This window comes from Marmota marmota, unplaced genomic scaffold (assembly GCF_001458135.2).
Source record: "Marmota marmota marmota unplaced genomic scaffold, marMar, whole genome shotgun sequence".
NCBI lineage: Eukaryota > Metazoa > Chordata > Mammalia > Rodentia > Sciuridae > Marmota > Marmota marmota.
Genome location: NW_026000170.1, coordinates 766,494 through 782,356, shown reverse-complemented (window position 1 = coordinate 782,356; position 15,863 = coordinate 766,494). Strand labels below are relative to the sequence as shown.

The window sequence follows — 15,863 nt, the reverse complement described above, 5'->3', positions numbered from 1 at the left end:
TTATGAACTCCCACCTTCACCCCATACACAGATTGCAGAATCACATCAGATACACATCCATTGATTTACATATTGCCATACTAGTGTCTGTTGTGCTCCGCTGCCTTTCCCATTAAAATTTGTTCTTATGACAGAAGTAATAATTATATTTTCACTATAAAATAATAGCATAAAGTCAAAATCCCCCTTAGTAACTATTTAACTTACATTTCTGTATAATTTCTCTCCTTTTTATATTCTAAAATATTGTTAGACACAAGAAATTCACAACTACAATAAAATTAACAAATGTAGAAGTATGAATAGTAAAAAGGGAACATATCTCAGAGCCCTGCCCCACTTCCCCTCCCTATCTACTGTTAACAATTTGATGATAGCCTTCTAGATCTTTGAAAAGTGCACTTTACAAGTACATACATATGTATGTACTTAGGCAGATGGTTTTATGTTTGTACAAATTGAATCATATCTGTTATACAAAAACTTCATTTATTCATTTTATTTATTTACTAGCTTTCCATGTCAGTACATTTAGTTTTACATTGTTAACAGCTGCATAATATTCCATAGTTTAAGTGTACCATGATTTATTTAAGCTTTCCCTTATTGAAGGACACTGGAATTGCCTCCTGTTTGGGGTTTTGATTATTTGTTATGACTACAATGATACCCTGAACATCTTCGAATATATCTCTTTGTGTACTGTCTAAGAATTCTTTAGGCTAGATATCTAGAAATGCAATGAATGGGTCAAAAGATAGGTACATTTGAATTTTATATTTTCAGATTTTATAATTTAAAAATTAACACTTTAACCACTATTTATTTCCCTGTCTTCTGCAGAGAGTTCTATCCTGGGAACTGACATTGAACTTCAGATTATAGACAACGATGTTATCAGCATGGAATTTTTCTTCAAAGCCTGGCTGCATAACAGTGGAACAGACCAAGAACACATCCATCTCCTTCTTCCTTCACAGTGTTTCAGCAACATTTCCAGTGCCAGGGATAATCCAAGTACACAACCCACCAAAGATATATCATATAGGTTATAAATAGTCTTATCTAGGATTAGGACTGTAGTTCAGTGAACCATCAGAATACAGAGTAGTTGAGGCTTAGAGATTGGATGAGGCTGTCCAGTGTTAGCACAAAGATTAAGAGGAAAACTTTTTAAAAGTAACACAGTTAAAAAGCTAGACCTAATTAAGCCTAGATAGTAAGAGCTAATTAGTTTAGGAGCAAAAACTTAGATACCTCAATGATAGGTCATCCGCTACACTACATAAGAACACAATCATATATTTTCTCAGTATTCTCATTTTTAATGTGGCAAACATTATTGGCACTATAATTTGAGTCATTTGATACCTCAATATCCACAGGACCTATGGCAAGAAGAAAAGAGCCAATATTAAATAGAAATCTCTCTAGGCAGGTACAAAATTGAGAAAACTAAAGCAACTCCAAAGGCAAGCCCTAGGGAGAACAACTAGTGTTCACAGACCATGTTCCCAAGGCAGTTTGGGCAATAATTGAAACTAAGAGATCAATCCTATGTTCCAGGCATGCCAGCAAGGTTCTGCATATTGTTCTGGCTGATCTTGGTACTTAACTAGATAGTAAATGAGGCCATTTCTATTCTCCCTATCCCTTTGAAGGTTGGGTCAGGGACTAGATTAGCAGGGCCTGCAATCAATACCGTCACTCTGAGCTTGGGAAAGCCAATTGCTTAGGGACCAGCTTCTAAGGGAAAGGATAAAGTGGATTGAATAGAACATTGGTAGTGGCTACAAACATCACTGAAGGATGAAGGTTAAGTGGGATGTGATACTTCCTGGAGCCCTTCACAGGCTCTGAAATGATACACTGGGGTTTCTGTCTCCTCTGAGGGCTCTTTCTTGACCATTAGCAGTATATTTGAGTTTTGTGTTTGTTCTCTTTTCTTCATCTATAATAGAACTCTGCTCTGACCATTGTTGCTTCAGGACAGGGAAGAGCCTTTTGGAGGTATAATTAAGTAAAGTTTATGATTTCCCAAGACCTTTTCTTGCTAGGGATAGCCATCAGAACTCTGCTTCCCTCCAGGTAGCTACTGACTTTATTCAGTAGCTAGTTTATAATTAACATTATTGAATTTTCTTTCTCTACCAAGCAGTATGGTAACTTGTTTCTTTGAATTATCCCTTCTCGTGTTTATAATGATGTAATGAGGCAGGTACTATTACCATATGTCATTGAATCTAAGATGATATCAATTATAAGATACATCACTATTTTATGTACCACTAAGAAAGAAAACATGCCAATGAAACATGAAACAGTGTTTCCTTGTTACTTAGAAGTATTATTTTATCTTTATTGAGAGAGTTCTTTTAGATTAGAGTAGTAAGTGCTAAGAATGTCTGTCTGGCCAATGGCAATTGTAAGACAGATATAGAGTAGTGTGAGGGGGGAAATATGTCTTCATGTTTTATACATGAGAAAGCTGAGACAAAGAAATTAAATACTTTTCCATGGGTGTATAGAAAAATTAATAGCAGAGCCACCATTTGAAGCTAGACAATTCCAGTGCCCATTCTTTACCCTTAGGATCAAAATCTGTATTTCATACATCTGACCACTTGCAGCCCAGAGAATCAAAATGCACATCTGTCTGCCTTCAGGCCCTGAGCCTTTATCCATCACTAACCTGCCCCATGCTAGACAACTCTGAATAAAGGAGCTAGAGGTTCACTTTTCTCATTAGGAGGGTGGGGGCCCTACTACAACCAGTCTTTCCTCCACTGTTACATGACATCTGCCTATAATGCTAATTAAAATTTCTGTGGCTTCCCCCACACCCTTTTTCCAAGGCTTTCAACACCAGAGTCAGAGTCAGAATGTTCATATCCATCTGTAATCATGTTTCAGAATCTTCAAATCTTAAGGTACATATAGAACTTAGACCAAGACTTCAGTCAGTTGGTGTACTGGGGACATCTTCCTTGGAGCCCAGATGTTCAGGCACAGTTGGAATGAGGTCAGGGGAAATTAGGCTTCCTCTAGGGTGATGTGATCTGACTGAAATTATAAACAACCACAATAAAGATCATACTGTACTCAGCTATTATTTTTTAAACTAATGCATTGCCTCACATATGGAGTTGTGGACATGTGTCTTACTACAAAAATAATGAATGAAGCAAACAAAACAAAAACTGTGAACTCTCCTACTATAGTAGGCTCTTAGGAGGAATGCTCAACTCATCTCTAGGAGCTTCACTTAGAGATCTTGCTCTGGCAAACAGAGCATGCAGGCAGTCACAGATTAATATCTTTTCCTGTTCTCCAGTATGGACTTTGCCACCTCTGCACCTCAGCTCTGGGTGGTGAGAAGCATGCCTGCATCTAGATCTAAGCCCTGCTAAACAGTTTTTCCAGTCTGTGTAGTCCTCAGCCCTAGCTGCAATAAGAACCACATGAGGGCAGGGCATGGTGGTGCATGCCTATAATCCCAGTGGCTCATGAGGCAACTTAGTGAGACTCTATCTCAAAATAAAATATAAAAAAGCACTAGGGATGTGGCTCGGTAGTTAAGTACCTTGGTTTCAATCCCTAGTACCCCTCCAAAAAAAAGAACCACTGGGCTGGGATTGTGGCTCAGCGGTAGAGTGCTCACCTAGCATGTACGAGGCCCTGGGTTCTATCCTCAGCACTACATAAAATAAATAAATAAAGATATTGTGTCCAACTACAACTAAAAAACAAATAAATAAATAAATGAGAACCACTACAAAACTTTATAAAAATACATATATCTGGGCTTCATCCCCAGAGATCATGATTTAATTGATCTGGTTTAGACCCAGACATCAGTATTTTTCAGAAGTTCTCTTTAAGTTAGGCACAGTGGTGCACATCTGTAATCCCAGCTACTCAGGAGGCTGAGGCAGGAGGATCACAAGTTTAAGGGCAGCCTCAGCAACATAGTAAGACCCTGTCTCAAGAAAAAATATTTTTTAAAAGTAGGTGGAAAAAGGGACTGCGGCTGTAGCTCAGTGGTAAAGTGCTTCCCTCACATGTGTGAGGCACTGGGTTCAATCCTCAGCACCACATAAAAATAAATAAAGATATTATATATCCATCTACAACTTAAAAAATGTTTTTTTAAAAAAGTGGGTGGAAATGTAGTTCAGTGGTAAAGTACCCCTGGATTCAATCCCCAGTACGGGACAGGGCAGGGCAGATTTCTCTAGGTGATTTTCATTGCAACCATCATTAAAAACTTTAGCTAGATGAACACAGCTGCCCAGTACTAAATACGAGGGACTAGAAGTGGAGAAGTCAAGCACAGAGGAAATGAGGGGAGCTGAAATCCTAGGAAAAGTCCCTCCAACTGACTTTCTGTGCTCTAGGAGATACCCGGCCAAGAGATAGCTCACCCAGAATTAATATCTATGTCTTATTCACTGGGTTCAGGATCCAGTGAACACAAGCTGTTAGGTTTCAGTCCAAAGGCATGAGAGATAAAGGGATTCCATGTATAAGTTGATTACCAGCTGAACCTGACATTTATATTGCCACTGTTTTTTTCCATATTATTTCTACTTTTGTTTTTACCTCACTAGTCATTTCACAGTTCATTCCTGTCAACTACCAGCCTTCTCACAAGTACTCAACATTTGTAGATTTGTAGTTGTCAATATTCAACTCAGGTATGTTCTATTGAAAACTTTTTAATATCAAGGATTCAAGCCTAATGCAATGGAATACTGAACCCTATAACATGAGGCTATAACTGCTGGAGCAGAAGCTAAATACAGACAAAGAGTGTAATACCTAGATAAATAGATCATACCCAGTCTCATCCCTCCTCAGAACTCTTGTCTGATGCTGGTTGGAGTGATGCTCCAGGGCCCAAAATCCAATAATTAGGTTTCTTTGAAAAATTAAAAATAAGCTACTTCAGAAACTTATTCCTTCCATACCCCTGAATGTCCCTAGAAGAGCCCACAGAGAAATAGTAGCAGTCATCTGACTGCCTGACTTCTGCTTTCCTGCTCTTCCTTCTTCTGGCCTGCAATCTTGCCAAATCTTAGCCACAGGGAAGCAGCAAAGACAAAATTTCCTTCTGTGATTACCAAAAGGCCCCTGCATGTTTTGGCATCAGCTGCCTGCTCCACAGAGGACACAAATTTCTCTCAGACTGGATTACAAGCCAGATCTCTTGCTGTGAGACAGTTGCTCAGCCCACCTAGAAGTAAAACAAGTAAAAATCATGTCAGATTCAGAAAATGTGTTAACTATCATGTAAAGCAATAGAAATACTGTTTCTATTTTGCACCTGGTTTACCTTCCCAAACCAATTGTGATTTCCTCTTCCCATTCTCCTGCCTCCTCCCATCCCTCCTTTGCCTGGTAGAAGTGAAATGGGTGGAAGATGTTCTCTTAATGACATAGCCCAAAGTAACTTGTGACCCACAGTCTCTCCTCCAATGCCAATTTTACTATAGTGTGCCTGAAATGTGATCTCCAAGAGCGACTTCTCAGCCCATCCCTGCTCCCTGGTACAGCTGACGGTGCCTCCAGAATGGATGACCCCAAAGGAGACCTCAGCACACTCTACCAGATGGCTTCCCAGTCCTCAGCCTCTTGTTACAAACTCCAAGTAATCAAGTATGGTCCAAGGAATCTCCCCAATCTATGAAAATGCTATTATTACTGGTTCCATACCTAAGAAGTCCAGAGATTTAAACTACATTTTCAAGTGTCAGACAGGCAAAAGCCAGTTCCAAGGTAGCTGATACAAGTTTGGCATGAGAAACCAAGGTCAGGCTACTCAACACACGATGGGAAAAGAGGAGGTGGTGAAAGAAGCGCTGCTGCAGAACACTTTGAGGTCTTTATGAGAACTGGAAATCCAGAAAGTCTCTGAACACAGGAAAAGCATGATCACTAGAAAGGTGTTTAATTGTCAGTGAATGTTCATTGAATGCCTACTATATTTAGACATCAGAATAGAAATTCAATTTTCAAGGAGCAAATGGCACGCAGAATCTATCCCTGCCCCTCCCATTTCTCTAAGTATTAGAAATTCTAAGGTAGAATGAACAATGATGGCAAAGGCCACTTTTACTATTTCCTAGTTCCACAGATCCCATGCACAGATTCCTGAGCTTTGAGAATCTTCTGTGTGCAAGATGTCACGCTAGGTACTGGCCATATAAAACTGAATAATTCATGGATCCTAATCTAAAAGCTTTCACAGCGGGGTCTTAGACTTATGCTGAATTTAAGTGTATCTGGGTAGAAGTTCTAGATATCACTGAATAGTCTCTCTCTGCCATCATCTCTTCCCAGGGCTCTAAAATCTAGCGGACTCTGCGAGTCATTGACATATGGACTCCCCTTCATCCTCAGACCCACAAGCTGTTGGCAGCTGGACTGGGATGAGCTGGAGACAAATCAGCAGCATTTTCATGCTTTGTGTCACAGCCTTCTGGTGAGTATTCTGTCCACAGGTGAAAAAGAGGTCAAGTACCAGCCTCTGAATAATAGCCACAATTTCTTTCCTAATCTAGACCTGCTTCAACCCTCAAGAAGACAGGGAGGGACGCTGGAAATACTTTGATACTTGGAATAAATATTATTTACCTTTGTTGACTGTATGCTATAGAGAATAATTCCTGAATTTAGTTATATAATACTAAACTTCAAAATCCCTTATTTTACAAGCTTAACATTTAAATGGCAGAGAATTTTCCACAATAATATATTTTAAAACCTACTTCCCTCCTAACACTGTGCTGCTAGACATTATAGTTCATTTAAATGAACATCCCTTGGTCTGTACCAGACTCTGTGCTAAGCCATAGATATATATTTAATGAAGACATAATAGACATTTTCTTTTCCCTCAAGAAACTTATTCTCTAATAGAAGAGATAAATAATTTTTTAATTGTGAGAAGTTTATAAAGGAAAAGAATAAGCTGCTATAAGAGAGCCTATCTGTGGCAGTAACATTTAAACTGAGATCTTCAAGATGAATGGAAATTAGCCAGGTGAAATGTGGTAGGAAGAACACTCAAGGCAGGGAAAGGAATGTGTGGCTACTTGAAGACTGGAAAGTGCTAAGGGAAGGATTAAGAATGGAAAACCCATTATGCAACCAAAAAAGAAAGAAACTGTGGAAGTAACTCAGTGGCAGAGTTACTCAGTGCAAAGTCCTGGGTTTCATCCCCAGCACTATGAAGAGCTGGGGCTGGAGGGTGAGGGGGAGCCATTGTGACTAAAACATAAAGGAGGGAGAGAGGCAATAGGTGGGGTTGAAGAAGCAAGCAGGGGTCAAATCATGCAAAACTTTAGACTAAATTAAAGACTTTGGAGTTTAAGCAGAGAAAGAAATCATGAGAAATTATATCATCTCTCTAAAACTTTAAAATATTACTTGGACAGAAATTAGAACTAAAAACTAGCAGAAGCAAGAATGGAAACAAGAAAATAAGGTAGAGAACATTGTGGCTTGGATTAGAATATTGGAAGTCAAGATGAGAAAAGTAAACAAATAGAGAAATAGAAATATCAGAACTTAGTGTAGGATTGGATGTTGGGAGTGAGGAAGAGTAAGTAATAAATAACTCCTTGGTTTCTGACTTGAACAATTAGAGGTTTGTCACTCCCTGAAATGGAAATAAAAGAACACACACACACACATACACACACATACACACACACACAATGGAATACTTAGATATCAAGATAAAATAACTGCAAATAGAATCCAAAGACAGATAAAGAATGAGGATTTGACCTAGTAGAAAGTAGTTGATCAGGACAGCACGGCCTTGTGTCTCTCTATCAGAAGCCAACTTCTTTTCCTGTTTCAAAGCCCACACTCCCTTTTAGGGTCCACCCACTGAGTTCCTGTTTCCTATCTGAAGAACACCCACCTCCTGTCTTTGCAGAGCAGAGACAGCAGACCAGTTCTGATTGTCAGTGCCCAACAGCTCAGTTTACTTTTTGGTTTTTTTGTTTGTTTGTTTTTTTGGTGCTAGGGATTGAGCCCATGGCCTTGTACATGTGAGGCAAGCACTCTGCCAACAGAGCTATATCCCCAGCCCTCAGTTTACTATTTACTCCACCCAATTCCTCAGAATCCTGGAGAAGATATATCACTTAGGAGAATTTCTCACGTGTCTTCATTACAGTGTGTGTGTGTGTGTGTCTGTGTGTCTGTGTGTCTGTGTGTGTGTGTGTGTGTTTGGTGCTGGTGATCAAACCCAGAGCCTCACACATGCTAACAAGTGTTCTACCACTGAGCTATACCCCCAGCTTCCTCAATACATTTTTATAGTATATAATATTTTAAACATACATTGGCATTTTAACACACTGCTACAGTGAATATAAATTTTATAGAAAATTATACCCTTCAGCACTTTTACTAGTAAGGTATCCCAAGAAAATAATCAGAAGAAGGGGCAAAGATGTGTGTACAGGATGTTCATCTCCATGTTATTTATCATGGTAAAAAAAAAATGGTAACAACCTAAATGTCCTAAATAGATAAGTGATTAAATATAAATAGGAGAAATATTATAGGATCTATAATTGGCCAAGCAATGAAATATTATGTAGTCATTAAAAGTAAGGATGGGAAAAAGTATTCACTTCCATCCTGGCTTACATACACAAGATCAAAGTCTCCCTGCAATTAACCTCATGGTTAATTAAACATCTGTGTTTATTTGTTTGTTTGTTTTGTTTAACAATATTTACTGACCACTATGTGCCAGGCACTGTCCTAGGGATGAAATGACCTTATCTTTATCAATCCTCTGTCATGCAAACACACAAGTATATGATTGACCCATGACTAATAGATACCCATTTTTTTGGAGTACTTAATAAATATAGGCACTTAACCAAGTGTTCTGTATGCTTTACCTCATTTAATCCTCACAGTACCATACTATGTGTGGTAGAGATTGCTGTCCTTATTTTTACAGATGGAGAAAGCTGTAAAGAGACCAAGAGATTTACCAATCATCACACAGCTACCAAAGTGGCCAAGTCAGAATTTGAACCTAGTTCTATTTGACTACAAAGCCCACGCTTTAAACTTCCCTGTGTATACACAGATAAGTACAAACTACAACACTGAGGCTAATCCTCCCTTCACTTAACCCCCACGGTTCTGTATTTCACTGGGCTTGAAGTCACTTTTAAAGTGGCTAGGCACTCATAACCACTCTTCACTCATTTTGTGCCATTGTTCTCTCAGCTCTGTTCATTCCATCACTGAATTAAAGACCACTCTCCTAGTGTAGAAAAGAAAAACAGTATTGAAATGGCTCTTCCTTATTGCTTTCTACATAACATCTCCAAGCAGCAAAATTCCTGCACAGCAGTATGTTACAGAGAGAAGAATTTTTCACAAGTTTCAGCTTATTCATTCAACCACAATTCACATTGTGACAGACTTTCGAGTTTTAGCCTCCCGCACCCTGTTGTCACAGGTTTACCACACTTCCTTAGTTTTATCCTTCCTCTTGTATTCTTTATTACACTTTTTTCATATGTTCTTTTAAGATTTGATGTTAAGTCAGCTCCTCTCTTGCCTTCTCTTTCTTACTATGAGTTTCCCTTCCACCTAACTTCTCATTCTAACTTCTGTCTTTCTGTTAATAGCAGCACCACCATTGTCTAGTCACCCAGGCTTGAAACCTCAGTCACTTTCAGCCATCTCGCCCTTTACACCCATTTCACCACTAAGTCACATTGTAACACTGAGGTGGAACTGCCCTTTCTTGTCTGTTCCCAGGCTGTTCTCAGCAAGACTTCTTCAGTAAATTCCTAACTGGCTTCCCTACCCAATCTCTCCCTCTTCTAATTTGCCTGGTACATTGGTACCATATTAATTGGCATGTTTTTTGTTTGTTTGTTTTCACTACTAGGAATTGAACACAGGGGCACTCTGCCCCTGAGCTATGTCCACATGTCCACAGTTCCTTTTTTAAAAAAATATTTATTTTTTTAGGTGTAGATGGACACAACATAATGCCTTTATTTTTATGTGGTGGTAAGGATCGAACCTGGGTCCTGCCCGTGCTAGGCGAGCGCTCTACCGCCAAGCCAAAATCCCAGCCCCTCCTTTTTTTTTTTTTTTTGAGTACCAGGGATTAAACCCAGAGGCACTTAACCATTGAGCCACATCCCCATCCCTTTTTTTATTTTTAATTTTAAGACAGGGTCTCATTGAGTTGCTTGGGGCCTTGCTAAATTGCTGAGGCTGGCTTTTGTAATCCTCCTTCCTCAGCCCCCAGAGCCATTGGGATTACAGGTGTGTGCCACCACTCCCAGCAATTAATTAGACTTTTAATGGGGATTGGGGGGCAGAGTCTAATTCTCTAGAGAAATTCTTCATATTTTTACCTATTTTCTTTAACATACTAATCATAGGCAATTTGAAGTTCTCATCTAACCCCAATACCGGAGTCAAGTGGATTTGTTCTTATTGTCTCTTTTTTCTTTCGGTTTTTAGATATATTTTACTGATTTTCAGCATATTTGACAATATTTTAGTGAAAGATGAACTGTCAATAAATAAATTGTAGTGGCACATGCCTATAATTCTAGCTACTCAGAAAGCTGAGACAGGAAGATCAAAAGTTCAAGACCAGCCTGAGCAACTTATTGAAACCCCGTCTCAGAATTGAAAAAAAAAAAGAGAGAGAGAGAGAGAGAAAGAAAAAACTAGGTTTATATCTCAGTGATAGAGTGCCTCTGAGTTCGATCCCCAATACTATAAGTAAGTAAACAAATAAATAATCAAACAAAATTGTAGAGTCTCCAGTTGGTACAGGCTTCCTCTAGAAAGGGCTCACCCTTCCCTGCCCCAGGCAGATAAAGTGGCAGCTTATCATCCTACTCTACTCAGGAACTGTGCTGAGTCAAGGCTAGGCTGTACTCATGGTCTCATTTTAGTCATGGTATGTTATGGCCTTTCAGAGTTCTCAACTGAAAGCCTAGTGTACTGTGTATATCCCCTACCTTGAATCTAATCACTGCCTTCCAAAACTGCTAAAACACTGTTTTTTAGAGGTTTTCTCCTTAAATGTTTTTGCCTCCTGACATATACAACCCTATGAAAATGTACTGAGTGGAAATTTAGCTTGAGTCCCATTCCTCCCTACCACTAGGTCTCCACCTAAAAATTTACTGGTTTCTCTGTTCCTTACAAGTGCCTCATGAGTCAGAAATCCTAGATTCCTGAGCCCCACTAGCACCACCACCATCCTGGCCAACCCAGAATCAACACATACCCTCAAAGTAAAAGGAGCTGTAATAATTCCCTCTTCTGTCTGGATTTCTCCCTTTCTAGAAACTGAATTACCTCTAATCCTCATTGCCACAGCAACTTCTCACTGCCTTCGAACAAAGTGTCCTGTAAATTATGCAGTTTTTCTACTTGTTCCAAGCAGGAGAACCTGTTTCCCATTAGCCATTCCAACCCAGACACAGAAGTAGATGCTTATTAAATGCTTATTTATTCCCCCTTTGCCATCTGACTAGACATATAATACATTTTCTAATTTGTGCTTAGCCAGTTGGCTGGTTCCATTATGTTTTCATTTTCAGGCTCCTGGATTTCCCTACAAGTATAAATTTATTCAATGCTGTCTTTTCCTCCAATCTTTCTTCTGAACCAAGTCCATATTGCAATAATTGAATCCTAGTGATTAATGCCAACCCATGAGGCCTCATCAAAAGTTGTGTAACTTTTCTAGTTATGAGCTTCAGTCAACTGCAGTCTTAACCATTATTTCCACTCCCTGATTTTACTTGAAAATTATTATCTTTCTGTCTTCCTCAGAGATTATTTTTACTTTACTTGAATATTTTACTTCAATTTCCTCAGAAGATGAGCTTTACTCAGTCTTTTTAAAAGATAGATGTTGTCCACCATTCCCATAAATTTCACTCTTAGATTAATTCAGACCATAAGAGAGCCATGTGTTTTGATAGCATTCTTTGGTACTTTTATAGATCTATATCTAAGAAATGTTCAATTAACTTTAACAAAATTGAATAGACATTGATAATTATTAAATTTATTTTTAATTTTTAAAATGTAATACTCCATAGTGTCTACTATATGCCTGATACAGTTCTAAACACTTTACAACTTTTCATTTATGCCCACAACCATCCTAAAAGGTAGGAATTCTTATCCCTGTTTTATAGATAAGGAATCTGAAGCTGAAAGAGTAGAGCCAGGATTGAACCTAGAAAGTCTAGCTCCAGGTCCCAAATTCTAAACCACTCTGTAACCACATGAAAGTTATTATACTGATTGCAGGAGATGTCTGAAACATATTCACTATTCAACAAGAATCCATAAGACAGCTTCTCCAAGACATTATGTCAGGAAAAGTTGTGAGGATCCTTGTAGCAAAAATGGGTTATTTGTATTTCTGAGAGTTTATCTAATCTTAGCTCTATTATTGCCCTACCCTTATTTTTCTTTTGCATAATCTCCTTAATTATTTGTGTCCTTTTGTGCTTTTTAGAAGAACATAATAATATGACATTTTTCTAAACTAACATACTTGTTTTGTGTAATGTGTTAAGAATAAATATAAAAATAACTAAAATTTTTCCAAGTCTTTAGGAGATGAAATCTATCCATTGCCAGGAAAATAACATTTTAATTACCAAAGTCCACTGTATAGTCCCAGTTATGTAGCTAGTGACTCACTTTCCACATCCTCATTTCTCTTACAAAGTCATGTCTGTGTGAACTAGAAAAAGAAATGAAAATACCACCTAGGTCTTTCAGTTTCCTATTTAAAATGTCAGAGTCCCTAGAGATACATTCCAGAGCTTTCCAGGCCATGTCTGCCCTAATTGGCCACAGAAGTGACAGGACTCCAGCCAGGATGTGTCCAGCAGGAGTCTGAGTACACAGGCTGGTTGGGCTGCAAATGGGTGGAGAAATGGAAAGTCCTTGGCTGAATAGGCAAAGAGTCAAGCCCTAGACTCCAAGCCAAAAGCAGGGTGATGGCAGGTTAAGCACCATTAAAAAAAATGGACAGAATGAGTAAATGAGTGTAGAAGGTAGCATGCATGGAAAACGGGTGTGAGGATAGCACCTCATGGGATCAGTGGGCTTCCTGTGACCCACTTCTGTCTATTTTTATTATTTCATCTTTCACCATGCCCCTTCCATTCTCCATTTCAGCCACATTAATAAATTACTAAATGTTACTCAGATAAGCTAAACTGTTTCATACCTCCACACCTCCATAGTTGTTTTAAGTGGCGAAAATAGGCATCTTTGTCTTGTTCCTGCTCTTAGGGGCAAAACATTCTGTCTTTCACCACTACATACAAGGTTAGCTGTGAGTTTTTCATAAAGGCTTTTATCAGGTTGAGCAAGTCCCATTATATTCCTAGTTTGTTCAGTGTCTTCATACTGTTCACATCCCCCTGCATTCCATCTTTCATCACTACATACAAGGTTGCGTCACCACCTAACAAAGATCTACTCCTTTTTTCCAGATTCTGCTTAAATACCTTCCCTTTCAAGACTTTCTGTCCCCAACTTACCCTGCCCCCACTTATTTTGTCCTTCCCCACCAGTGTAGCTCTTGCCACATCTAACCTTCATAGCACTGATAACAGTATGAATTTGTGCCATAGCTTTCTGATATAAGAAATGTCATATTACTATGTTCTTTTAAATTAAATTTAGAAAATATTATTTTCCAAGTACCAGGTTATTGACACAGTCAGTATCTTCATGGTTGCTTTTCCTCCTAGGGTTATACCTAGAATCAAAGTGGCCTAACATAGTCAGAAAGATAGGAAATGGCTCTCTGGTATTCAGCACACCTCCAGTACCATTGTTGTGTAGAAGTGGGAGGAGCAGACATCGATGTCTTATTCTGCTCTTAGGGACAAAGCATTCTATCTTTCACCACTACGTGCGGAAGTTAGCTGGAGTTTTTCATTGAGGCTTTTATCAGATTAAGGAAGTTCTGTAATGTTCCTAGTTTGTTGAGTGTTTTTATCATGACAGAGTATTATTTTTTGTCAAAAGCTTTTCTGATTTTTCTGGATGATTATGTAGTTGTTATCTTTAATTCTATTAATATAATGTATAATTCTATTAATATAATCATTGATTGATTTTTGGGCATCAAGCCAAACTTGCATTCACAGAATGAATTCCATTTAGTTATGGAATATAATTCTTCTTAAATGTTGATAGATTTTGTTTGTTCCTATGTTGTTGAGAATTTTTGTATATGTATTCATAAGGTATATTCATCTATAGCTTTCTTATGATGTCTTTGTCTGGTTTTGATATTGGGGCAATATTCTTCTCTAAAATCACTTAGAAAGTGTTCCCTCTTACTCTGTTTTTCTGAAGAACTTGTGAAGGATTAGTGTTATTTCTTCCTTAATAATTTGGTAGACTTCACCAGTGAAGCCATCTGGGCCTGGTCTTTTCTTGTGGCAAGTTTTCTGATTATTAATGCTATATATCTTTATTTGTTATAGGTTGTGCAGAAAACAGTTAATATAACAGACCTAAGACTCCTATCCTTAGAAAGTCCTGCTTGCAAGGTTGACCTTTGGTTAGCACTTGAGAACTTGAAATTTGGGAGAGTTCCCACCATTTCCTAAATAATAAGAGTGGTTCACTGGGCATCAATATGGTTTATACTAACATCTGCTTTTACTCTACAAATGAAGAATATTGGTGCATGCCAACTACAGAGTGTCTATATAACCAGCCCCCAGTAAAAATCTTGAGCACTGAGTCTGATGAGAAATTTCACTTCTGTTATCATAATTCAGTGCTGAAGAAATAGAGCATATTCTATGTGACCCCACAGGAAAAGAGGACTCTTTGAAGCTTGCACCTAGTTTCCTCTGAACTTTGCTTCATGAGTCTTTTTTCTTTCCTAATTTCTTTGTATCCCTTTGCTATAATAAATCATATCCATGAATACAACTCTATACTGAATCCTGTGAGTCCTCCTAGTGAATCACTATGCCCAGGGGCGGACTTTAGGTCCTCTAATACCAATTTATTCAGATTTTGTACATCTTGAACCTTTCTAAGAATATGTCCATTTCATCTAGGTTATCTAACCTGTTGGCATACAATTGTTTGAAATATTCCCTTACAGTCCTTTTTATTTTTATAAAGTCAGTATTTTATTATGACTTTTATTATGACTTTAGTAACTTAGTAACTCTCCTTTTTCCTTAATCAATATAACTAAAAGTTTAGTGATTTTGTTGATCTTTTAAAAGAATCACTTTCAGTTCCATTGATTTTTCTCTATTATTTTTCCATTCACTAGTTATTTCTACTCTGTTTTTTCTTTTGCTTGCTTCAGTTTAGTTGCACTTGTTTTTCTAGTTTCTTAACTAGATTTTTTTTCTTTGAAATTTCTCCTTCTTTAATGTAAGAGTTTTCCACTATAAATTTCACTCCAAATCCAGTTTTAACTGTGTCATGTTTTACTGTTATATTTTAATTTTCATTCATCTTAAATTATTTTTTAATTTCTCTTGCGATTTCTTCTTTGACCCATTAATTACGTAAAGTATGTTGTTTAATTTACACATATTTGTGAATTTACCAGGTTGTTTTTCATTCTTTATTTTTAATTTCATCCCACTGTGGTTAGAGAAAATACATTGAATATTCCATGTTCAATTGAGAAGAATGTTTAATCTGGTGTTTTGGTATTTGGATTTTTTTTCTGTGCTATAGATCAAAACCAGGAACTCACCCCCACTAGGCAAGTGCTTAACCACTAAGCTACATCCCCAGTCCAGAATCCCTTTTATCCACTT

The 15,863-nt window shown here is 37.9% G+C and overlaps 1 protein-coding gene and 1 long non-coding RNA gene across 4 annotated transcripts in view; one reads left to right on the top strand and one right to left on the bottom strand.

Annotated features, from left to right (window-relative positions):
• Positions 1-15,863, top strand: part of LOC107154237 (meiosis 1 associated protein) — an 88,526-nt gene that overhangs the window by 63,449 nt on the left and 9,214 nt on the right. For 2 of the 3 annotated variants that reach the window (XM_048787412.1, XM_048787411.1), the window contains exons 5-8: positions 844-1,017; positions 5,496-5,658; positions 6,129-6,194; positions 6,343-6,484. In XM_048787412.1, coding sequence (XP_048643369.1) covers positions 844-1,017; positions 5,496-5,658; positions 6,129-6,194; positions 6,343-6,484 — 545 coding nt within the window. The remainder of the gene's footprint in view (positions 1-843; positions 1,018-5,495; positions 5,659-6,128; positions 6,195-6,342; positions 6,485-15,863) is intronic. The other variant, XM_015499849.2, reaches the window with a different exon arrangement.
• On the bottom strand, positions 2,327-5,502 carry LOC125611834. The gene is made up of 2 exons (XR_007342067.1): positions 5,124-5,502; positions 2,327-3,063 (listed from the first exon to the last, which is right to left on the bottom strand). It is a non-coding gene; the product is annotated as an uncharacterized LOC125611834 (long non-coding RNA).